We start from the raw sequence: 26,386 nt of genomic DNA on the forward strand, positions 1-26,386 counted from the left end.
GAAAAGCCCATCCAGTACTTCCATGTAAAGCACACTCCAGTAATACCACGGGGCATTGCACAGGAAAAGACTTTATAGTACAATGTAACCAATGGTACTGTACAATAAATATACAATCAAGTACAGTAAAGTATAGAATGTTTATCATGTACACCGATAAAACGAACAGGACACTCAGTCATGTGACCAACTTCAATAGTTTTTAAAGTCAAACTAAACACACTGGGTCAAATAAAGTAAACGAACTGCAAAGATCAACAGAACGGTGGCTTCACGCCTCTGTCCATGTCGACCGTCACACATCCATACTATTCAGCTCTGATGTGCAAAATCATTTTTAGAATAATTAACACTTCACCATACGATTGGCTCATCTTACCTATCATGCGAACACATGTGGCATTCCGGTCAGGATTTTCAAACGAGGCCGTCCCACTCCTCTGAAATAAACAAAGATGAGACAAATCAGTTTGGATTTACAGGACTGACCGCGTCTTACTAGAACAGGGCTTGCAAATGAATGCTGCCGAGATGGCAGAACACGTCGGAAGGAAGAACATCTGAGCAGCACTCCATCAATTATGCATGTAAGGGGCCCTGAAAACATGGACAGGACAAAAACCCTCTGGGTTTGATGAGGCAAAAATTGAAGTCTCTAGGCAGAACTCCAAGGACATTGTCTGGTGTAGACCAAGCACTGCTCATCAGCTGCTTATTACCATCCCTGCAGTGAAGCATGGTGGTGGCTCCAGGGAGACTGGTCAGAATAGAGGGAAGGATGAAGGCAGCCAAATACAGAGAGGTCCTTGAAGAAAGCCTGCTCCGGCGTGCACGGCACCTCAGTCTGTGGGTTAGGAGCGGGGGGAATGGTTCACTCTCAGTGTGACGATGACCTGAAGCATACAGCCAAGATCATGCTGGAGTGGCTTCAGGACAGGCCTGTCTCTGAATGTCCTGTGGGGTTTTAAGTGTAGGCCACTCAAGAACATCTGTGGAGAGACCTGAAGATGGCAGTCTACAGACGCGTCCCATCTAACCTAACAGAGCCTGAGAGGATGGGATAAACTACCCAAATCCAGGAGTACAAAGTTCATAGACACATCTCTCTATTATAAAAAAAAATAATCTTGGAGAGACATTTATACGTCCCATGAGATTTAAGAGATTTAACCACGCCAGGGGTATCAGAAATAAAGGACAAAGAGTACATGACAAAGTAGAACATCGTAAAGAATTCAAAAACGTGTGGCGTGATACACATGCAGAGCAGGTTAGAGATAATGGAAGTATGAAAATTTTGAAAGTCTCAAAAAAAAATGATAGTAAAGATCACATTAGCGCAAACAAACGGAAATTATTACTCAGTGAAATAACGGAACAGCGAAAAGAGACCGAATATGTGAATTTCCCCTTGGGATTAATAAAGTATCTATCTATCTATTGTTCAGATTTAAACTTTAAGCCAGAAATTTGCAGATCGTCTAATTCGTGTTGCCAGCGACAATTAAAAGATTACAAAAACGCTGTTGCGGTATGAAGTCCCGTGAGACGGAGACTTTTAACATGAGATTCTTTCAAGTCACGCCCGACTTACAACTATTTTCAAACAAGACCACCGTCATCTAACCTCTCAGTCGTGTGAATGCTTTTGTCAGAAACACTTCCTGCACTCTCAGCTCTTATAAATATTATCAGAACAATAATTTTATAGTTCAAGATGACACGTCAATGACTAAGTGAAGAAGACAACATTCGAAAAAGTCGGTTTATTTATTAGAGAGAAAGAGACGATATTCACTCACGGGCAGTTATACGTTGCGCTGTCACGATGCAAGTCCAAACACGGAATCAAAATTCAATGCGATATTGATGAAAAGTTAATTTCAAATATTGTCCATCCATCCATTTTCCAACCCGCTGAATCCGAACACAGGGTCACGGGGGTCTGCTGGAGCCAATCCCAGCCAACACAGGGCACAAGGCAGGAACCAATCCCGGGCAGGGTGCCAACCCACCACAGGACACACACAAACATACCAAGCACACACTAGGGCCAATTTAGAATCGCCAATCCACCTAACCTGCATGTCTTTGAACTGTGGGAGGAAACCCACGCAGACACAGGGAGAACATGCAAACTCCACGCAGGGAGGACCCGGGAAGTGAACCCAGGTCTCTGTACTGCGAGGCAGCAGCGCTACCCACTGTGCCGCCCTTCAAATATTGAAAATAATGCTGTGGTGGGCTAGTGCCCTGCCCGGGGTTTGTTTCCTGCCTTGTGCCCTGTGTTGGCTGGGACTGGCTCCAGCAGACCCCCCGTGACCCTGTAGTTGGGATATAGCGGGTTGGATAATGGATGGATGGATAGATGAAAATAATGCATATGTAACAATTCCCTTGAAAATAACAACCTCTTAAAATTGTATACCCGGTTAACCAAACCCAGGGGTGGGCGAGCGAAGCGAACAGGGGGCAGAGCCCCCCAGTACCCAAAAAGACAAAACCTGGAATTGCTGCCAAAGCAGCTTCTAGAAAGTACTAAATCAGGGGTTTCAGTGCTACTGTAAAGGAGAGATTTCAGTTTTTCATTTCTAATACCTTTCTGAAAGCACATTTTCACTTTGTTATTATGGGTTTTTACATCTATGGGTAGAAATAGCAATTTGACATTCTAAAATCAAATCCTTCCATCCATTATCCAACTTGCTATAACCTAACTACAGGGTCACGGGGGTCCGCTGGAGCCAATCCAGGCCAATACAGGGCGCAAGGCAGGAAACAAACCCCGGGCAGGGTGCCAGCCCACCGCAGGGCGCACACCCACACACCAAGCACACACGAGGGCCAATTTAGAATCGCCAATCTACCTGACCTGCACGTCTTTGGACTGTGGGAGGAAACCCACGCAGACACGGGGAGAACATGCAAACTCCACGCAGGGAGGACCTGGGAAGCAAACCCAGACGGGTCTCCTAACTGCGAGGCACAAAAATCAAATCTGTAACACAAAAAAACGAAGTGTACCGAAAGTGAAGAGGGCTGAATACTTTCTGAATCCACTTCACGTCTAACTTAAAAAGCATCAATTAAACAAAGTTCCGTCCATTTATTTATAGTATGAGGGTGTTGTACCGAGTTAGCCATTATGAATGTAGTGAGATAAGTAAAATGACACCTGAAGAAGGGGCCCGAGTTGCCTCGAAAGCCTGCATATTGCAGTCTTTTTTAGTTAGCCAATAAAAGGGGCCATTTTACTTGACTTCTCACTACGTCCATTTATTTAGAACATTTTTTCTGTTTGTTTTGTGTATTGGGAAGCTGTGGTGTACTCAGGCAGTAACAGGTTCAGGCGCACAGTTCAAGATGTGTAACATAAAACAATAAATTACAAAACTGATTCATTCAGTCGTCAGCCTCCTTAAATCCAACTACAAAGGCCTCAGCCTATCCCGGCAGCATCAGGCGGAAAACAAGAGGGCACTAGTCCATTGCAGTGGGTTCGATCACACCCACTGTGTACCCACCCACCCATGAGCAAATCTGGAGGCACCAAGTAGCAGGACACGCATGTATTGGGGACCGTGAGAGGAACGGCCTACATAGACATGGGCAGAATATGCAAAAATGCCATACAGAAGCCAAAAACGTGATAAGTGGTACCAGAAGTGGAGTGTTGCACAAATGGATCCTTATCAGCAAGGGGCAACAGGAAAACAGGATGCATTTGGGGTGCCATCTTCAGAAGGATATCCCTGGCACTCCTGTCCTTGTGCAAATACGATCTGCGTGTGTGTGCGCACATGTTAACCTTTAGGTGTGACGGTAGGCCACCTTAGTTTGACGTACATGCGTCAGGGAGGGAGGGATGGATGGATGGATGGATGGATGGATGGATGGATAGATAGAGAGATAGATAGAGAGATACTTTATTAATCCCAATGGGAAATTCACATTCTCCAGCAGCAGCATACTGATACAATAAATAATACTGTATTACATTAAAGAATGATAATAATGCAGGTGAAAAACAGACAATAACTTTGTATAATGTATAATGTTAACGTTTACCCCCCCGGGTGGAACTGAAGAGTCACATAGTGTGGTGGAGGAACGATCTCCTCAGTCTGTCAGTGGAGCAGGACGGTGACAGCAGTCTGTCGCTGAAGCTGCTCCTCTGTCTGGAGATGATCCTGTTCAGTGGATGCCGTGGATTCTCCATGATTGACAGGAGTCTGCTCAGCGCCCATCGCTCTGCCACAGATGTCAGACTGTCCAGCTCCATGCCAACAATAGAGCCTGCCTTCCTCACCAGTTTGTCCAGGCGTGAGGCGTCCCTCTTCTTTATGCTGCCTCCCCAGCACACCACCGCGTACAAGAGGGTGCTCGCCACAACCATCTGATAGAACATCTGCAGCATCTTATTGCAGATGTTGAAGGACGCCAGCCTTCTAAGGAAGTATAACCGGCTCTGTCCTTTTTACACAGAGCATCAGTATTGGCAGTCCAGTCTAATTTATCATCCAGCTGCACTCCCAGGTATTTATAGGTCTGCACCCTCTGCACACAGTCTCCTCTGATGATCACGGGGTCCATGAAGGGTCTGGGCCTCCTAAAATCCACCACCAGCTCCTTGGTTTTGCTGGTGTTCAGTTGTAGGTGTTTTGAGTCGCACCATTTAACAAAGTCATTGATTAGGTTCCTATACTCCTCTTCCTGCCCACTCCTGATGCAGCCCACGATAGCAGTGTCGTCAGCGAACTTTTGCACGTGGCAGGACTCCGAGTTGTATTGGAAGTCCGATGTATATAGGCTGAACAGGACCGGAGAAAGTACAGTCCCATGTGGTGCTCCTTTGCTGCTGACCACAATGTCAGACCTGCAGTTCCCAAGACGCACATACTGAGGTCTGTCTGTAAGATAGTCCACGATCCATGCCACTAGGTATGAATCTAATCTAATGTATGTAGTACCACCCTGAAATGAGAAGGGGTGCAGTCACTAACAGTCTTGTCTCCTTTCTACCCTCTTATCCTCATGAAACCACCGCTTGAGGGCAACATAGCCAAAGAAGTCCCGCCGGTATAAAGGAGGGACGCTCAATTCAGACGTGACAAAGCCACGAGGAAGGTCACACAGACGCCTCGGAGCTACCCACACGACAGCAACTGCCAATTTACTTCCTGTGGCAGCGTATTAAAATGGGGTTTTGCCCAGTTGGCACGCCAATCATTTTTTGGTCTCACCTAGATTCAACCCCTCGTCCTACTCCACTAGTAACAGACGCCTCGAGTCTCACCCATCCCTTGACATTACAGAGGGGTCCATGGTGACCAAAACGGACGACAGCAGGAAACAATACCCAAACCTCCACGACACAAATCTCACGTCATTCACATGTCAAATCATCCAGTCATGTGACAGGCACAGATACACTAATCAGAGTCCCCGCTTCTCACCAAATAAAAAAAGGAATACTTCGTCAACGATCATCAGTTTCACACAGCAAAGAATTTTCTGTTTTCATCTTTAGATTCGGGGGCAGAGTTCCATTTGGCAGCTTTCATCATAAAAACAAAAAAAAAAATAAAAAATAACTCAAAAGACGTCACACTCAAGAAAAAAAGAGAGACACCCTGCGATCTTTCATTTAACGGGACGTACTGTTTTTCTAATTTATCAGCAAACTTACCTTCACCATCAAGCTGACAAGATAACGTCTCTAGGGAAAAAAAATAAATAAAATAAAAATAAAAAGAGTAAACCTGGCTGGGAAGCAGCGACTTACAAGAAATGAAACCAAGAGCCGCCAGTGTGTTGATTTCACAGGCAGACGGGTTTACTGCGACAATTAATACAAAGACGATAAGTGATAAGACACAAGGGCAGTGGTGACTTTTTCTTGTAATTTGGGCACTGAGAATGTTCTGCACGAGGCTAAGCATTTTACTCTGCATGCGGGCAGTTGCCTTAAGAAAAAATAAGACCGACTAGCTTGGCATGAGGAGTCCACGTGGTGGTTGGTCTTCAGACTGGAACGTCACTGAATGCTACAGCAGGAATACAGAGGAGGCCACACTGCACGGTGCAAACCCCAAAAACAGGATGGCCAGACAGGCCCGGTCTTAGGTATTATGGGGCTCTAGGCGAAAGGGATGTCCAGGGGACCCCTGAGGGGGGCGGATCCCCCCTGGAAGCTCTGTGAAATGCGTGAAAATTAGACCAAGGAGTCGATCCGGGGCCCCCCGGACGCCGGGGCCCTAGGCGGTCGCCTACTTCGCCTATGCCTATGGCCGGGCCTGATTGGGACAAATAATGCTGTAGTATATTTAAGTATATATGACAATTGCTCACTCGGACAATTTGTTTTGGGGGCCCCCCAAGAAGGCGGGGGCCCTAAGCTATAGCTTGTGTAGCTTATACGTAAATCCTGCACTGCGGCCAGATCAGAGTTTGACTTCAGAGAGCCCGCAGAATTCTGGGAAAAAGGTCTTGTGGACAGACGAGACAAAAGATGAACCTGCATCAGACACCCGGTCGCCATTCTCTTTCAAACTGAACGGCCTAAAGGGGGTGACTGCCACATCTCCACAGGGTTAAACAAGTTTGCTCCCGGGCTTCTATTCTGACATAAGCCTCCCATCAGATTTTTTATACATATATTTTTTTTAAAAAGATCAAATATTTGGACTATAAATCTGCAAGTGCAGCTCCATACCACACACGGCTCTCAAATGACTTTTTATCTGCTCCCATGCCAAAGCACTACCACCCAAAACTGAACACTCTTTTGCTACAGTGTGCCACCTGCTGGCCATGAGAATACCATCACACTGGTATCTGAATAGGACTGAGAGATACTGAACATCAAATTAAAAGTATCTTCGGGGGGCCGATGTGTGTGTGTGTGTGTGTGTCAGAGACGACTATCAGGAGAAGACTTCATGAACAGAAACACAGAGAAGGCCACAATGCAAGATGAACACCACAAAAACAGGATGGCCAGATTACAGGACTTCAGAGAGCCTGCAGAATTCTGGGAAAAGGTCTTGTGACCAAGTAGTGTGGTGGACTATTGGACTTTAGGGACCTTCAAAACTCGACTTAAGTGGACAGGACTGGCGAGCTTTGTTGGGCGGAATGGCCTGTCCTCGTCCAGATTGTGCTAAAGTGCAGTGGTGAAGGGAAGAGTCAGACAGTTAGCCAATCAGGGACAGGGGATGATTAGGGTCCAGACCATGATGGGCAATCAGCCAGGACATCGGGGGGGGGGGGGGGGGGGGGGGGGGGGGAACCCCTACCACTGAGAATTCGGACCTCAGTTTTTATCTCTCATACAAAGAATGGCGCCCATTTTTAGAGCACAGTGTCCCCATCACTGCAAAGGGGAGCTGCGTTCCACAGGGTTAGCCTCTCACTGCTGGCCACACCAGATTTCCTGGTTGATATCCCACCCAAGGACTGGCCTGGCCCAAACATCCAGGTTTTATGGTGAATAACAGGACTGGGGGGTCTTATATCTTCCACCTAGAAGTTTTATTTAGAAGTGCACTGATGAGTGCAGATAAGCACCTTGAACCAAGAGATTCATAAATGGTAACCCTGGTCCCGAGTTTTCTCATAATTTATGAATCTGTGCAAAGGTTAAAAGCGAGAAGAAAAGTAAAAGCAAGTCTTCCAGCTTTAGGTATGCAATGATTAAAGACTAGTCGGGACTAGGAGGGCCCCAGCGCCGTAATAGCAGAGACATGAGGCATGTGTGCCGTGTGTGTTTACACTCTGCTCAGTGTGCTTTGTTCTAACAAGTGCTGTCAAGACTGCTGATTATCTACTGCAGAAAAGCAGAAACACTGTCGCAACTTTTCTGTTCTCAAAAGCAACACTCCAGGGGCGGTGCAGCTTCCTACTGCTACGCAGGTCGCCTTAAACTCCACATATTTATAAGCAAATAAGGCCGAGCCAAGGTTGGCTAATTCTGAGACCCGAGGGCACAAGGCCAACCTTTGAATTTTGTTCTGGTTGGTAGAGCTGGGTGGAGAGGAGCTTTTTGCAATGAGGAAGCATTCTAGAACGGAGCGCGCAGGTAACACACATGCCACCACCCACGTATTTCTAACACTCGGTCTGGGCGATGAGGCCCACGTCGCTCTTTCCCTCCGACCTCAGGTCTCAAAAAGGTGCTAATCTAATCACTTCTCATCATTCCAAATGGATATTAGCAACGCAGTGGGGAAACTCAATAGCAAATGCGTGTAGAATTTGTCAAGGCCCGGCGTCAGGAGTACTGGGGTCAGTCTGGGGACTTTCAACAGAGAAGAAGGAAACCCTAGAGGTGACACAGGAGAACAATGCATATTCAGCTGAAACCCACCTTGAAGACGATGGAAGAAATTAGAAAATGTCAGAAGCATTAATGTCTGGACTCTGCATTAATGTCATTCTAAAGTAATTGACACATATGAGAGAAAAAAAAAAATCACATCAATTTACGCTGGCACCCTGCCCGGGGTTTGTTTCCTGCCTTGCACCCTGTGTTGGCTGGGATTGGCTCCAGCAGACCCCCGTGGCCCTGTAGTTAGGATATAGCAGGTTGGATAATGGATGGATGGATGGATGGATGGATGGATGGATGGATGGATGGATGGACGGACATCAATTTACTAAAGCGGCAGGGGGCTCCCTACATGGAGCTTGCATGTTCTCCTGTTTCCTGTCACAGTCCAAAGACATGTCAAGGTTGAAGTGGCCCCACTGTCTGTGCATATTATATTTTATATATACAGTGCATCCAGAAAGTATTCACAGCGCATCACTTTTTCCACATTTTGTTATGTTACAGCCTTATTCCAAAATGGATTAAATTCATTTTTTTCCTGAGAATTCTACACACAACACCCCATAATGACAACGTGAAGAAAGTTTACTTGAGATTTTTGCAAATTTATTAAAAATAAAAAAAATGAGAAATCCCATGTCCATAAGTATTCACAGCCTTTGCCATGAAGCTCAAAATTGAGCTCAGGTTCATCCTGTTTCCCCTGATCATCCTTGAGATGTTTCTGCAGCTTCACTGAAGTCCACCTGTGGTAAATTCAGTTGACTGGACATGATTTGGAAAGGCACACACCTGTCTATAGAAGGTCCTACAGTTGACAGTTCATGTCAGAGCACAAACCAAGCATGAAGTCAAAGGAATTGTCTGTAGACCTCCGAGACAGGATTGTCTCAAGGCACAAATCTGGGGAAGGTTACAGAAAAATTTCTGCTGCTTTGAAGGTCCCAATGAGCACAGTGGCCTCCATCATCCGTAAGTGGAAGAAGTTTGAAACCACCAGGACTCTTCCTAGAGCTGGCCGGCCATCTAAACTGAGCGATCGGGGGAAGAAGGGCCTTAGTCAGGGAGGTGACCAAGAACCCGATGGTCACTCTGTCAGAGCTCCAGAGGTCCTCTGTGGAGAGAGGAGGACCTTCCAGAAGGACAACCATCTCTGCAGCAATCCACCAATCAGGCCTGTATGGTAGAGTGGCCAGACGGAAGCCACTCCTTAGTAAAAGGCACATGGCAGCCCACCTGGAGTTTGCCAAAAGGCACCTGAAGGACTCTCAGACCATGAGAAAGAAAATTCTCTGGTCTGATGAGACAAAGGTTGAACTCTTTGGTATGAATGCCAGGCGTCACGGTTGGAGGAAACCAGGCACCGCTCATCACCAGGCCAATACCATCCCTACAGTGAAGCATGGTGGTGGCAGCATCATGCTGTGGGGATGTTTTTCAGCGGCAGGGACTGGGAGACTAGTCAGGATAAAGGGAAAGATGACTGCAGCAATGTACAGAGACATCCTGGATGAAAACCTGCTCCAGAGCGCTCTTGACCTCAGACTGGAGCGACGGTTCATCTTTCAGCAGGACAACGACCCTAAGCACACAGCCAAGATATCAAAGGAGTGGCTTCAGGACAACTCTGTGAATGTCCTTGAGTGGCCCAGCCAGAGCCCAGACTTGAATCTGATTGAACATCTCTGGAGAGATCTTAAAATGGCTGTGCACCGACGCTTCCCATCCAACCTGATGGAGCTTGAGAGGTGCTGCAAAGAGGAATGGGAGACACTGGCCAAGGATAGGTGTGCCAAGCTTGTGGCATCATATTCAACAAGACTTGAGGCTGGAATTGCTGCCAAAGGTGCATCGACAAAGTATTGAGCAAAGGCTGTGAATACTTATGGACATGGGATTTCTCAGTTTTTTGATTTTTAATAAATTTGCAAAAACCTCAAGTAAACTTTTTTTCACGTTGTCATTATGGGGTGTTGTGTGTAGAATTCTGAGTGAAAAAATGAATTTAATCCATTTTGGAATAAGGCTGTAACATAACAAAATGTGGACAAAGTGATGCGCTGGGAATACTTTCCGGATGCACTGTATATGTATATTCATTGCATTCATAGTCCGAGTCCCGACCTGAATTGTGTGGATGGTTACCTACCAGGTAACGCTTGTGGTTGGTCTGCCATTCAGCAAACATCCGCCACGGTGCCCTCTTCATTTGCGAGAAGCAGATCATGGAATGTTGCATAGTTATATATAAAACATAATATAATATAATATATATATATATTTATATAGTGGACCACCAGACAGACACCAATGATGTCCAGCACTCATGTTATTATTTAAGTGGCCAGCGCTTTTTCTTTGCTCCACACTACGGAGCAGAGTACAAAAGTACCAGCACAAAATGCTCAGTCCCTTTTTTCTCCGTTTCTTAGCCACCGCCACTTCTCTCCCAGCAACCTGTGTCTTCCTTCCTCCCAACTCCGAATGGAGGGAGGCGGCCCCTTTTATGTTGCTCCTTGGAGTGCTCCAGGTGGTTCATTAGCATTACCTGGAATTACTCCCAGGTGTGACGGAAGTTCAAGAAAAGGCTCTGCAGCTCCCCCTGGCAGCCACCACGGAACCCAGCAGGCCTACACCAAATTCCAACTGCCAGCATGCCCTGTGGGAATCCGTGGTGCCACAGTCACCCAGGAGGACACTACCCAGGGGAGGTAGTGCCTTGCAGATGCTGTCTCCCCCAGTCCTTCCACCAGAGGGGCGTCAGGCAAGGGCTCCAAACATCCACCACATTATTATATATATATATATATATATATATATATATATATATATATATATATATATATATATATATATATATATACACTATATATATAAAATCCAAATACCACTGACTCACTCATCACAAAGTCTCCCCAACCATGAGGACTTGGGACTTGAAATTTGGAATGGAGGTTACCCTGTGGCCCATAGGTGCTCACTAAGAAACGGTTTTAAAAATTTAGTGGTCCAAGCGCAAAATTTCTTAATAGTTTTTTAGACCCGTTTGTATGTCTGTCCGTTTTTCACGAGAGACTACTTCACGGATTTAGAGTTTTTTTTTCTATAATTTGCTTGAACATTCCGGTTGACTTTGCATCTTCTCTCATTGCGCTAAGAATCAGAGTTCGCTTGCGTGCCAATCCGAGAGAGAGGCTGCGGGCCAAGGGAACGGGGAAGAGTGACGTCAGGAGTAGAGAGCTGGGCAGAGCCCTCCTCACTGTCCTGTTTCACTAATACAATACACACACTTAAAATTAAGTAATTAGTCTGAAGCCTACAAATGATAATTTGAAGTCACTAAAGACTAAGCTAGTGTCACTTTAATTTTAATGTTTTATTATGACTGTGTGAGCAATCAAGAAGCAACACGAAATGCTAGAAAAGTAAGAAAGCCAAAGACACAAAAGGGTGCAAAACAGAGGTACAGAACAAAGAAGGAAAGAGAAACGTGCTGAGAATTGGAAACCAGACTGCAAAAGGAAAACACAGAATCAGGACTTAAAGAACAAACAATTCCACAGCGCAATACACAAGACCCGGCGTCATTAAAACTGGACCAAGGTCATTACAATAACTGAAACAAGAAAATTAATTTGTCCAAAATTTCTATAATATATTGTAGGTGCCTGGAAGGATCGGAATCCTGGTCGGGATAAAGGAAGGACTCTTATCCAGCCAGGGGGCCATAATGGAAGGATTGGGTGAATGGGCTCATTGAGAGCAGTTCACTCCCCCACACGACAAGCCGCAGTGTTCACCAAAACTGGACCAGTTTTAAAGACACCTGCATTGCAGCATGGGAAATAGAAGTCCGGAGACAAAGCCCTGTCAGGGTCTTTGGGGACCACCAGAAGTCGCTACCAGGGGGAGAGCATCCTGGTTTCCACGTGACTCAGAAGTGCTTTGGAGGGCTTAGGACAGGAAACCTGCCAGGTCAACTTTAACTCTTTGAAAGCCGAATGTTTCTTCTAAAAAAAACCTCTGAAAAGCACACAAAGCAATGGCTTCACATATTAATCAACACAAGACGTCTGTTGCTGCATGCTGTGGCTGCTGTTGGCACCCTTTTGAGGTTTCTGGCAACAGTGTCTGCATGGGGGCGGCACAATGGCCATCAGGTGTGCACGGCAGGCTAGCTGCCTGGCTGTCTTAACACATCAGGTGGGCTTGGGCAGCGGTGGCAATCTGGTTTGTACCACTTATTTTTAGTGCCTGACCTCCCAGATGAACGTTGCAGTAGGTTCATCGGCTACACGAACGTGTTCAGCAACACTGGCACCTCACTTTCGTTTTCGATCTCCATCTCCAGATCACTTGCATCAAAATCGGAGTCCGACTCAGCGATAATACACAAAATGTCGTCCACAGAGTATTTTGCTTTGCGCATTCGCTTTGGTCACTCGCCAGATGTGGATGCTGTTTTAGAAGTCGTTTGCTCTTCGCTATTCATGAATCTCGGTCAAATCTGCTAACTTTCCTTCTAGCAAAGTGAGTCGAGCTAAAATGTAACGGCGAGTTTTGTCCTGCACCTCAATTTCAACAAAAGTCAACATCTGCCCTGAAAGCGTTAAAAGAGAGCCCACCACCTCACTGGACTGCAGTCAGAGTCGGGAGACAGTGGCCCACACGCTTAGAGGTGGAAGGAGAGATTTGTGAATTGATTTATTTGGCTGGTATTCTTGTGAAGAGGGGGTTTGGGGCAAATAAAATCCTTTATTTAAACCTGCACCTGTGCCTGTGGTCTGTGTGTGGCTCAGTGGCACCCCCTTGTGGTTACAACGTACTGTATAGTCAAAACAACGGACCTTTCCAATGAGAATACTGTTTTCTAAAAGCTTCCTTTTGCTGAGGAAAGCAATAATTAATGCAGTAATCAACACAGAAAAAACAAACTGCAACATGTTTACGTTAAATACATTTGTAAATGATGAACAACTTTGAAATGCTTCCTTTTTCCTTCACAGCTTTGAAAACAAACAAATGACTGCCAAGAACAAAAGTGACAAAAAAATTGAAACATGAGTTGCTGCGATTAAAATAACTGCAAAATGTACGCCACCCTGAAACAAGTTCCATGCACAATCTAATGATTCCCAGTTTTTCTTTCAGGATTATAGATAAAATCTGTATTGAGCTGCTCTTTTTATGAGTGTTTGTCTCTTTTTCTTGGTAGATGAAGATCAGGATGCTTTCATTTCGTTCTTCCGACTTTATTCTGATTTTAGTCGCAATAGATTTGGCTAATGTGCATTTGTTGGTTGTATTTGTTAACATAATGGATGATGAAGAGAGTTGCATCAGATGACGTCGTCGAGGACACCACCAGCAACTGTGTAATGCACAGCGGCAATGGGAACGCAAAAACAACAGCAAACGATTCACAAAATAAGCGTAAATCATTTTCATAGCAACATATGAATTATTCTGAATAAAATAGACAGACAGACAGACAGACAGACAGACACTTTATTAATCCCAGGGGGAAATTCACATATTCCAGCAGCAAAAAATATTAAATTAAAGAGTAATAAAAAATGCAGGTAAAAAACAGACAATAACTTGAATAATGTTCAACGTTTACCCCATCTGGTGGAATTGAAGAGTCGCATAGTTTGGGGGAGGAATGATCTCCTCAGTCTGTCAGTGGAGCAGGACAGTGACAGCAGTCTGTCACTGAAACTGCTCCTCTGTCTGGAGATGACACTGTTTATGGATGTAGTGGATTCTCCATAATTGATAGGAGCCTGCTGAGTGCCCGTTGCTCTGCTACGGATGTCAAACCGTCCAGCTCTATGCCAACAATAGAGCCTGCCTTCCTCACCAGTTTGTCCAGGCGTGAGGCATCCTTCTTCTTAATGCTGCCTCCCCAGCACACCACTGCGTAGAAGAGGGCACTCGCCACAACCGTCTGATAGAACATCTGCAGCATCTTACTGCAGATGTTGAAGGACGCCAGCCTTCTAAGGAAGTATAGTCGGCTCTGTCCTTTCTTGCACAGAGAATCAGTTTTGGCAGTCCAGTCTAATTTATCGTCCAGCTGCACTCCTAGGTATTTATAGGTCTGCACCCTCTGCACACAGTCACCTCTGATGATCACGCGGTCCATGAGGGGCCTGGGTCTCCTAAAATCCACCACCAGTTCCTTGGTTTTGCTGGTGTTCAGGTGTAGGTGGTTTAAGTCGCACCATTTAACAAAGTCCTTGATGAGGTTTCTATACTCCTCCTCCAGCCCACTCCTGATGCAGCCCACGATAGCAGTGTCGTCAGCAAACTTTTGCACGTGGCAGGACTCCGAGTTATATTGGAAGTCCGATGTATATAGGCTGAACAGGACCGGAGAAAGTACAGTCCCTTGTGGCGCTCCTGTGTTGCTGACCACAATGTCAGACGTGCAGTTCCCAAGACGCACATACTGAGGTCTGTTTGTAAGATAGTCCACGATCCATGCCACCAGGTATGAATCTCCTCCCATCTCTGTCAGCTTGTCCCTAAGGAGCAGAGGTTGGATGGTGTTGAAGGCGCTAGAGAAGTCTAGAAACATAACTCTTACAGCGCCACTGCCTCTGTCCAAGTGGGAGAGGGATCGATGTAGCATATAGATGATGGCATCTTCCGCTCCCACCTTCTCCTGGTATGTGAACTGCAGAGGGTCGAGGGCGTGGTGGACCTGTGGCCTGAGGTGGTGAAGAGGCAGCCGCTCCATGGTCTTCATCACATGTGATGTTAGAGCGACAGGCCGGAAGTCATTCAGCTCACCAGGACGTGATACCTTTGGGACTGGGGTGATGCAAGATGTTTTCCAAAGCCTCGGGACTTTCCCCTGTTCCAGGCTCAGGTTGAAGATGCGCTGTAGAGGACCCCCCAGCTCTGATGCACAGACCTTCAGCAGTCGTGGCGATACTCCATCTGGACCTGCTGCTTTGCTGGCACGAAGTTTCCTCAGCTCTCTGCTCACTTGCGCTGTTGTAATTATGGGTGGGGATGTCTCTCCTATGTTGGTATCAGCAGAAGGATGTGTAGAGAGTGCAGTACTCCAAGGTGAGAGTGGGTTAGGGTGGTCACACACATACTAAGATTATCTACGCAGTTAATAATGCAGGAAACCACCCAGAATAATGTCAGCAAGATGCAATTAGTAGGACTGCAATCATGATGAAAGAATGAACGAGTGTACGAGATAGAAAATTCTAGAGACAATGGCAGCTACAAACACATCTTTCTATTATAAAAGGAAATAATTTCAAGTCCTGTGAGACGAGACTTTTTGCCAAGCGATATGGACAAGTCACACCCTCTTCTCAAACATTTAGAACAACGCCCACGGTCCAATCACTTCTCATTCATGTAAATGCTATTGTCAGTCACAGTTCCTGCACTCTCAACCCCAAGCAGGGTCGGAAATAAAAGACAAAGAGTAGAAGACAAAGTAGAACGTTGTAAAGAGGTTCAAAAACGTTGGCACGATACATATACAGAGCAGGTTAGAGATTATGGAAGTATGAAAATTTGAAAGTCTCAAAAAAAAAAAAAAAATCACAGTAAAGATCACATTAGCACAACCAAACGGAAATTATTACTCAGTGAAATAACAGAACAGCGAAAAGAGATCGAATATATGGACGTAGGTGATATGACAGAAGTAAACTTTACGTCGGAGACTTGTAGATCGTCTAATTCGTGTTGCCGTCAGGGAAAAGTAGTGTTTCTTCACAATGAAGAGGCGTATCCACAAGAGTTAAAAGATTTGTCGTTTGGTGAAAGTGAAATCCCACGAGAGAAAAAATTTCAAGTCCCGCGAGACAAGACTTTATGCAAAGAGATTTGGAGAAGTCCTGCGCACATCTGAAACATTTACAACCACGCACACAGTTCAATCACTTCTCATTTGTGTGAATGCTATTGTCAGACACAGTTCGTGTAGAGAGAAAGAAACGATGTTCACTCATGGGCAGTTATACGTTGCGTTGTCACAATGTAATTCCAAACACGCAATCAAAATTCAATGCAATATTGACAAAAAGGTAAAAGCGAAAATAGATCGAATATATGGAGATAGGTGATAGGACACAAGTATGGAGATATTGTTTGGCTTTGAAGTTTAAGTCGGAGACTTGTAGATCGTCTAGTTCGTGTTGCTATCAAGGAAATGTTGCATTTCTTCCCGATGAAGAGGCTTATCCACGAGAATTAAAAGATTTGTTGTTTGGTGAAAGTGAAATCCACATACGCGATTGGCACAGATGCAAAGTGACTGGTGCAAAGCGCAGGCCGGGGGGTTGGCGAGCGAAGTAAGCAGGGGGTGAAGCCCCCTAGCTTTTCAAAGTGAAACGTTTTGCCGATCGACACAGCATACAAAAAGTTCTTATTGAAAACAGACAGGATTTCGACTTTGTGTTATCCAGCCATAAAACCAAACAACAAATAACAAATACTTTGAAATTCAGAGCAAACTTCAAACGTACGAAACTCCTGCTTTCATTACATATAAACTTAAATAGCCATTTTTAATCCGTTACTAAACACTGATTTTCTGCTCTCCTAATACTTATATTAATTTTCATTTTCTGTATAATAAAAGTTCAGGCATGTGAAACGTGATTAACACAGAAATAAAGAACTCATATGAAAATGAATAAATTATGAATTAATTAGAGCTTCAAATTCATTAAAAACTTTCTTGGTGGGGGGGGGGGGGGGGGGTTTGGAGGCCAAAGCCAAATTGTCACTGAAGTTCTCTACTAAATTAAAGTCAATATACTCAACTACGTGCTTCATTTAGCATGAGATTAAGCAATTAAAGAAATATCAAACTTGGGAGCATTTATTAAATTGTGAATCGTGACAGTACATTGTTTTTGTGACAAATTCTATGAGCAAAATTCAATAAAAATTCAAGAGACTCCTCATTCCTTCTATGTTAACTATAAAATACTGACATAAAAGTAAATAATTCTTGAAAGTAGACACTGGTCAGCCACAACATTAAATATTGTATAGGTGCCACCCAAACAGCTCGGACCCCACGAGACCTCTGAAGCTGTCCTGTTGTATCTGGTGCCAAGACGTCAACAGAGGATCCTGCAAGTGGCGAGGTGGGTCCTCCATGGATCGGACTTGTTTTTCCAGCATATCCCACAGATGCTCGAGTAGACCGAGATCTGCGAGGTTTGAACTCTTTGTCACGTTCCTCAAGCCATTCCTGAACCATGTTTGCCATGCGGTAAGGGAGCTTTGTCTTTCTGAAAGAGGCCTCTGTCATCAGGATACCTGTCTTCAGGGAATACCGTGGCCATAAATGGGTGTACGTGGTCTGCTACAGTCTTTAGGTAGGTGGTACGTATCAAAGTAACATCCACGTGAATGTCAGGACCCAAGGTTTCCCAGCAGAACACGGCCCACGGCATCACACTGCCTCCACCGGCTTGCCTTCCTTCCATAGCGTGTAGTCTGGCTGCCATCCCTTTTCCCAGGTAGACGACGCACACACACGCCTGGCTGTCCATGTGATCTAAAAGGAAATGTGATTCATAAAACCAGAACACCTTCTTCCACGTGAGCACAGTTGTGGGAGTTTGTGCTTTGTAAGGGACTGTCGTCCAATCCGGTGCCGTTTCCTGCCCTAATGTCCAGTGCTGCTGGGAAAAACTTCCACGCATCCTGTGAACCGGAAACTGGATCAACTGATTTAGCACACAATGCCTGCAACAAAAAAAAAAAAAAAAACACTCCGACCTGCCACTACAGACGCCGAATGCAATGTGGCACAGTTACCCAGAGTCAAGGGAAGGCACAGCTGTAGATGTGAAAATGAAGCTGCCTTAAGGCATAATCATCTGTTCCATGAAGCTGGTTATAATGAAGTATAGAGGGCAAACATATGGAGCAGCTGGTGCGCCGTCAACGAGCGGAGATAACAAACAAATGTCTCGAGGAGAGGGAACACCAAAGGCAGCTCAGCATGCTGTGGATTTAACAACAGTGACTGAACGGTACTGATACAAGTATTAGGGGGGGAATCTCTACGATGATTCATCAATTGTTTCATTTCTATAACACCTACCAAACAGACGAGAGTCATAGGAATGAAAAAAATAAAGAACAATGATAGATGAGGGTGGTACACAGCGGTTAGCACTGCCTCTTCACACAGAAGTGCCTCAAAAACCTGTTTAATTTAGAGAGAACTGGTTTAAAAAATGCCGTATAAACCCTTAATCTGGTTTGAAAAAATTGGGTCAATGACGTCTGAGAAACCTGATTATCCGAGGCAGACTTCTCTGCAAATAAGTCGATTACGTGGCCACGTAAACCCTTAACCGGGTTACTGTTAAAGTTTTCGGAGTCTGAGTTTGGACAAGTCACACCCTCCTCTCAAACATTTAGAACAACGCCCACGAACCAATCACTTCTCATTTGTGTGAATGCTATTGTCAGTCACAGTTCCTGCGCTCTCAGCTCCAAGCGGGCTCGGAAATAAAAGACAAAGAGTAGAAGACAAAGTAGAACGTCCTAAAGAGGTTCAAAAACGTTGGCAGGATACACATGGAGAGCAGGTTAGAGATTATGAAAGTACTAAAATTGGAAAGTCTCAAAAAAAATTATAGTAAAGATCGCATTGGCGCTAACAAACGGAAATTACTACTCGGTGAAATAAGGGAACAGCAACTAGAGATCGAATATATGGACGTAGGTGATATGACAGAAGTAAACTTTAAGTCAGAGACTTGTAGATCGTCTAATTCGTGTTGCCATCAGGGAAAAGTAGTGTTTCTTCACAATGAAGAGGCGTATCCACGAGAGTTAAAAGATTGGTTGTTTGGTGAAAGTGAAATCCTGCGAGAGAAAATTTCAAGCCCCGCGAGACAAGGCTTTATGCAAAGAGATTTGGAGAAGTCCCGCCCACATCTAAAACATTTACAATCACACACACGGTTCAATCACTTCTCATTTGTGTGAATGCTATTGTCAGACACAGATCATGTAGAGAGAAAGAAACGATATTCACTCACGGGCAGTTATACGTTGTGTTGTCATGATGTATTTTGGAGTCTGCATTAGGAGTCCACCTGGTGATAGGTGGCAGTATGGAGCAGTATGCACGGCACTCACCGTGTACTGTTTAAGGTAGCACACATCCCAAAGTGCAGGACAACCTGGGGCTGTTAGGGTGACCTACTTATGGAAGTCTCCGAGACTTTATTACCCAAGTCATGATTTAGTCTTATATAGCATAGTTTCTTAAATTAAGGATGGCGATTCTTTTTAAGATGATACCTTTTAGGGTCAGCAGGGTTGTGACTGTGTATGAAGGGTAGCGTACAGTTCACGGAGTGTCTCGCGATGGGTCACTGCAGGCAGTTTAAGCCATCAACATTGCCTCACCATGAATATTGTTAGCAACTGTTCATTAGAGAAACTGGCCACTGGGGAAAAAAAAACTGATTAACTGAGGTAGATTTCTCCATAAATAACCCAATTATGTGGCCATGTAAACCCTTAACTGGGTTACTGTTGTTAAAGATTTTGTTGTCTGTACATGGATTTGTTTCAGCAGCCACAGGCAGAAGCCATCGCCTGAACATTTGCCTCTGGAAATTTCTTTTGTGGACACATTACTCCTTCCCCTGGCAAAAATAATCTCTCCGAACATTTTTCAGAAATCACTAAATTTATATGTTGATGAGCTGATCGTGCAGCTCTTAAGAACAGTAGGGTAACGTGTTAAAGTAACATGTGTTATATAGTCCGATTACTTTTTAAAGTAATGAATAACCTAACACGATACTGAATTAACAATACCTGCGTTGTTATTATCCGAGCAGCAGGAGATGTGTTATCAGGCTAAGCCGTAGATACCCCACTGGTTAACTCCGTAGGTTCAGCTTAGGAGTGTAAATCAGCCAAAAAAGGCTACACCAAGAGCTGCATCCCAAGTGTGGAGCCCAGAGCAGCCATCCCAGTTTGCTAATCCCCCTTACAGGGAAGGTTTGCTCACCACATTGAAGACACACCACAGCAGCAAAAGCAGAACATTTTTCAGAAAGCAATTAGTAAGGAGCCACATGAGAGGTTGGCATCAAAAAAAAAGAGGCGAGAGCTCAGGGTGTGGTGTGTAGATGGGTGCAGAATCTTATCAGAAAGGGGCCGATGTTAAGAGTGGTGTCCAGCAGGGGGCAGAACTGGGACCGCTGCTATTTTTAATATCTATAAATGATTTGGATAGGAATTTAAAAAACAAGCTGGTTAAGTCTTCAGGTGATACCACAACTAGGTGGATTTGAAGATCGAGAATCCATGAGTCATCACAGAGGGACTTGGACAGCTGACAGGCTTGGGCAGATTTGTGACCGATGAAATTTTATGTAAGAAAATGTAAAGAATTACATGCAGGAAGTAAAAATGTGAGGTCTGAATACACAATGGAGAGGTCTGAAAATCGAAACTACACCTTATGAGAAGGATGTAGGAGTCGTAGAGAACTCAACACTATCAACTTCCAGACAGTGTACAGAAGCCATTAAGAAGGCTAACAGAGTGTCAGGTTATATAGCGCCTTGATGTGTGGAGTACAAGACCAATGAGGTTCTGCTCAAGCTTTATATCACACTGGTGAGGCCTCACCTGGAGTCCTGGGTGCAGTTTTGGTTTCCAAGCTACAAAAAGGACATAGCAGCACTGGAAAAAGTCCAGAGAAGAGCAACTGGGCTGATTCAGGACTACAGGGGATACGTTATGAGGAAAGATTAAAAGAGCTGAGCCTTTACAGTTTAAGCAGAAGAAGATGAAGAGGAGACCTGACTGAAGTGTTTGAAATTATGAAGGGAATTAGTCCAGTGGATTGAGACGGTGACATTAAAATGAGTTCATTAAGAACACGTGGACACAGTTGGAAACTTGTGAAGGGTGAATTTCACACCAATATTAGAAAGTGTTCCTTCACACAGAGAACCACTGACATGTGGAATAAGTGACCAAGTAGGGTGGTAGACAGTGGGACTTTAGGGAAACTTCAAAACTTGACTTGATGTTATATTAGAAGCTTTACGTGGACAGGACTGGTGGGCTTTGTTGACTGAATGACCTGTTCTCATCTAGACTGTTCAGATATTCTAATGACAGAGAACTACCGGACAGTGTTCTGTCATACTTTTCACTTCAACGAATGGTCAATTATTCAGCTTTGCTCAAGTGCTCACCACTAACACATACAATCCTGCCCCTCACTGCTTTTAGACACAACTATTAACTAGAACACTCAGACAAGACAGCAGCATTACAAACAGGTAGCTGTTCACCCGCACGTGGCCCACGGCTGCCCTAGCAGTAGACTTCCCATCTCAGTGTGTCAGAAGAATGTGAGAGGAGGTGACCAACCAACCACCCCCACCCCCCAACCAAGACAAACCCATTTATCCAACAAAACAAAACAAGATGAACATTTAATATCCAAAGATGGTGCGATGTGCACAAAAGAGCTTTTTCTGGCAACTGAGATCTCAGACAGCTTTGAGGAGAGGGAGACCTTCAGCATAAACCGACAGCACATGCATGCAAAACGAGAGATTCCTCACCATGAGCTTAAAGTTCTGGTCTGAGACCAGAAGATTTTTTTTTTATTCATAGCCTGTAGCACATCACCGCACAATCCACTGATTAATAATGGAACATACTGGTCTCATTACTTTGTTCTTTGGTTGACTCCTTCAGTGCTGAGATTGCCTTCACACTTTCATCTTTGATGAAAAATTCTGCTGGGAGAGCTCAAGGCCAACCGCATGATTGCACGTCCAGCAGAATTATCCACGTCACTTGTTCGTTTTTTTTTTTTTCTCTCTTCCCTGAAATGGATACAGAAGGAAAAATACAAACAACCTGCAAATCACCTTGCAAACTTCCTTTTGCAGCCGCACCGTCAAGGTCATCTTTAAAAGTCTAGGCTGCAGCAATAAATGCCTTTTAAGCTCTCAATCCCTTTTCCTTATCTAAGGAATTATGGGGGCATAATGGGCCAGTAAAAAACTTTGTAACTTAATTAAGATAAACAATATGAATAAAAGTTTTTTTTCTCACCATGGAGAGTCCTTATCTGCAGTAAAATTAGACAAACAACATATAAAGCTCGATTCCATAGTGATTTGGACTATTGTGGTGATTCAGGTTAGCAAACACGCATCGGCCTAAGCTGCACAGAAGGCCCTATTGTTCCACTAGGGACTTCAAATCTGATTCACAGTATACAATGAAGACAAATGTATTTGTTTTAAACTTGCCATAACATTCTCAAGCCTAATTCAATTCAGCGTTGCCCACCTGGGAGGTACAGAGCCTGTATTTTACATGTTGTGACCAAAAGGGGGAACTCCAGAGCCCCCAGACTCCAGACACAAAGTTCAGATCCTTCCTTCAAAACAAGCATTCACAAGCTCAACTCCAATAGGATTTCTCCTCTACTTTCCTCCAGGTCAGCCTTGTTCTCCTACCTCCTGACCCTGACCCCAACTCGCCTGGACCCTGACCCCAACTCGCTTCTTTCATGCCAGACCCGGGAGTATGTCTGGTGCCACACGATTTCACCCTGGAAGCACTTCCAGGTCAAAAGGAAGCTCCTTAAAAATGTGTACGTCCTCTCCCCACAGCTTCCTCTGGTGGCACCCTCAAACTCCAGCAGGGCTGTTCATCAAGACTACAGTTGCCTAGGTGCCCTGCTGGTGTAGTTCTACCCGAGGGATGCTGCCACCTGGTATACTGGGAGACTACAAGGTCCCAAGAGATGGTCTTTCCCTGTCCTTCCAATATATATCTTCCTGGCCAGGAAAGGTACCCATAACCACCCTGTCTGGGTTGCCTGTACCTCATGGCCTTCCATCCGGGTAAAGGACCACCCTAACTCTTGATCAGAATGTCAGATGATCCAGCTTGACATCTACAATGTATGCTTGGAAAGTAATTTATCAAGTCCTCTCACTTTAAACACCGATTCTGAGGAACTCATCCAAAAGGTCATCGCTGTCAACGCATTCTGTGGGGTTACGTTTCACACCAACTTAGGGGAGGGTGACTGAATGTCTTCTCCGGCATACGTCTCACTGAACATGGAAAGACTAGCATGGCAAATCCCCCATTTATTAAAGGAGAAGTTTGATACTTTCAAGTTAAAGTTGTTTCTTCACAAGCATGTGGTTAATGCTCCATGCCAAATTGTGTTCCAAGAACTCTATAACATCCGGCCTTTAACTCCAAAACGTTACATTTGCCAAAAGAGAAAAGGGCCAATTAGTAACAGTGGAGGTGCCCAGGAGGAGGAACGTCCAAAAACCAGAAGAGGAATCGATACCAAAAATCTGCCCTCTCTTTCATCCAAACCGAATCACTAAACCAAAAATCTAAATTAAAGACAAAAAAAAAACTGGTCTGTAACACTTGAATAATGACAATTCCACGTCCAACCAGGGGATGTCGGGGTGCACTAACTGTCTTTCTCGATCCCTTGTAGACCATTCTCGGGAAATCCCCCAGAGTTCCGGCACCTCTGATGATGTCACTTCCGGTTCCCAGCACCTTTGATGACGCAACATCCGTTCCTGCCTTTGATGACACCACTTCTGCTTCCGGCCCCGACGACATCACTTCCTAGACTGGCCTTTAAAGCCGCCATCTTGACTATATACTATAGTTCAATTTTGGACTCAAGTCTTGTGAACAACTCGCTATCTTTAAAAATACCTTTTTACGGCCAAGGCACATTATACTGGGTGGCTGTCCGGAACCTTTAAAATGTCTTTTCATTCGTTCTTCTGACAAAACTAATAAAGAAAACTAATAACCACACGGTAAGATTTCTTTGGATTTATTTACACGCTCAAATGACCGGAAAAAGCACAGTGTCGACCTTTAATCCCGCTGTGGCGAGAAAGTCAACACTGCGCACCATCAACACCACTAAAAATGAAGGCTTAGAACAGCGGCACCAAGGAAAACAAATACGGTGCTAGAAAAAGACACACAAAACCATTAGAAAATGAAGCCTAATTCAAAAACTCAGGCCAAAATTGAGTTCTGCAACCCCAAAAACCAGTAGCCAAATATATCATGTAAGAACCAGATCTCTAAGAGACGAGTAATTCGTTAAAACAAACACAAATCGTAACATTAAAACGCCAACTTCTTCAGGGTGAGAATGGATGATACAGCAGGAACAATTGCCTAGACTCGTGTGAAAATCACATGCAAAAATAACTCCGGATTAAAGCTTCGTTTTGTTTTTAAGCATAAAAGTATAAAAGGCCCGTGTTACATTCGTTTTTGCAAATATCGATGTGCATATAAAATAGAAGCCCATTTAATGTTTTTCTAGTGACCAACTAAGGAAAAGTGTTAAAGATTGGATAAGTGTTTAGTGCAGGAAACGCATGAAATGTAAGATTTTTTCTTTTTCATCAGACATTCCAGACGCTGGATGGATGGACGTCTTATCACTTTATATATGTAGAGGGAAAGAGGGAGAGCGAGGAAGAGTTGTCACAAGTTGTGGTCAGACATTCAAATTAAGAAACAACAAGAGCTACTCTGCCAAGGCGCAATCCTGCTGCACATGATTTCAGGATCCCCCCCAAGTACCGGTCGGGGTTAGCTTGGTTTCATTTTTTTTTTTTTGCTAGGTTCACTGCAGTTATTTTTTACGTGTAGTAGTCGTGATCCAATCCAAAACATGTCCAGATTTATTCTGTTTAATATGTAGAATTATGATTGTTAGTTTTGATGCTTTACATTATCATTCCTATTAATGATTGCAACCATGTTCCACCTTAAAAATGTCAGAAGATTAAAGAATTTTCTAAATATGCAGGACATTGAGAAATTAATTTACACATTGATCTCTAATAGGATTGACTACTGCAATGCGCTATTCATTGGCTGTTCTAACCGTTCTTTATGCAGTTTTTAAGTTAATTCAAAATGCCGCTGAAAGAATTATTACAAAAACTAGAAAATGGGAACACATAACTCCAGTCCTCAAGTCCTTACACTGGCACCCATTGAAGTTTGGAGTCGATTTCAAAATCCTCCTTTTCAGATATAAAGCCTTAAATGGTCAAGGCCCAGCTTACTTATCTGAACTTATCATTACTTACAAACCAGAGCACACATTAAAATCTCAAGTTGCCAGCCTGATTAGGACTCCAAGGATCAACACGCTAATAGTGACAGATCAAGCTTTTAGTTACAGGGCCCTGAACCTATGGCACAGTCTACCTGCTACTATACTGGACGGAGTGGTGGCTCTGAGGCTACGGATCTGCACTGGCAATCAGAAGGTTGCTAGTTCGAATCCCATAAATGCCAAAAGGGACTCTGCTCTGTTGGGCCCTTGAGCAAGGCACTTAACCTGTAATTGCTCCATCCTGGGTGTGACGTTAATCTGCATCCATCCCTGCATGTAGGCCCTCCAACCTGCAGGGACAAACTTGGGGGTTGGTGGCAGAATTGGCACTCCAGCCACCATAAAAAAAACCTCACACTGTTCCACTCCATCTTAACTAGTGTGGTGCTGAGGTGTCACCCGTCACACAGCTGTACTCGGGACCTAATCTGGGATCCTGAATTGGTTTGTCGTGTGGTGGGTGCGGTAATGTGCTATATCAATGGAGATGCCCCTCCAGTCAAAGGATGAAGACTCACACATTTAGTCCAGCATACCCTGACTAGAGCTGCTGATTTGCTGTGCAGACTGCATTTCTGTTTCCGTAAAACTATCACAATATTTTTAAACCATTAACCTCTTTTATCATGTTTCTCTTTTTGGTAGCTGCATGTGGCACATGATGCCCGCTGCTCTACTGCCAGGGTGCACTCCTCGCATAGGGAAAAATCAACTTGAATAAAGGAGACATCGGAAACATTAAATGGACAGATACATAAGACTGGATAGACTCTACTACAAAAAACCCAGGAGCAGGTAGGCAGCCAGATGGTCAAGGCCTCCAAGACAGTGACTTTCTCTTTTCCAATCTG

At 44.5% G+C, this 26,386-nt stretch overlaps 1 protein-coding gene across 2 annotated transcripts in view; it reads right to left on the reverse strand.

Moving 5' to 3' along the window:
• LOC114666152 (cAMP-specific 3',5'-cyclic phosphodiesterase 7B-like) overlaps positions 1 to 26,386 on the reverse strand; it is a 220,972-nt gene that overhangs the window by 159,660 nt on the left and 34,926 nt on the right. Inside the window, exons 2-3 of one of the 2 annotated variants that reach the window (XM_051919302.1) lie at positions 19,649 to 19,797; positions 380 to 440 (exon numbers count right to left, since the gene is read on the reverse strand). In XM_051919302.1, coding sequence (XP_051775262.1) covers positions 380 to 386 — 7 coding nt within the window. In that variant the 5' untranslated portion in view covers positions 387 to 440; positions 19,649 to 19,797. The remainder of the gene's footprint in view (positions 1 to 379; positions 441 to 19,648; positions 19,798 to 26,386) is intronic. The other variant, XM_051919301.1, reaches the window with a different exon arrangement.

This window comes from Erpetoichthys calabaricus, chromosome 15, assembly GCF_900747795.2.
Source record: "Erpetoichthys calabaricus chromosome 15, fErpCal1.3, whole genome shotgun sequence".
Lineage (NCBI taxonomy): Eukaryota > Metazoa > Chordata > Cladistia > Polypteriformes > Polypteridae > Erpetoichthys > Erpetoichthys calabaricus.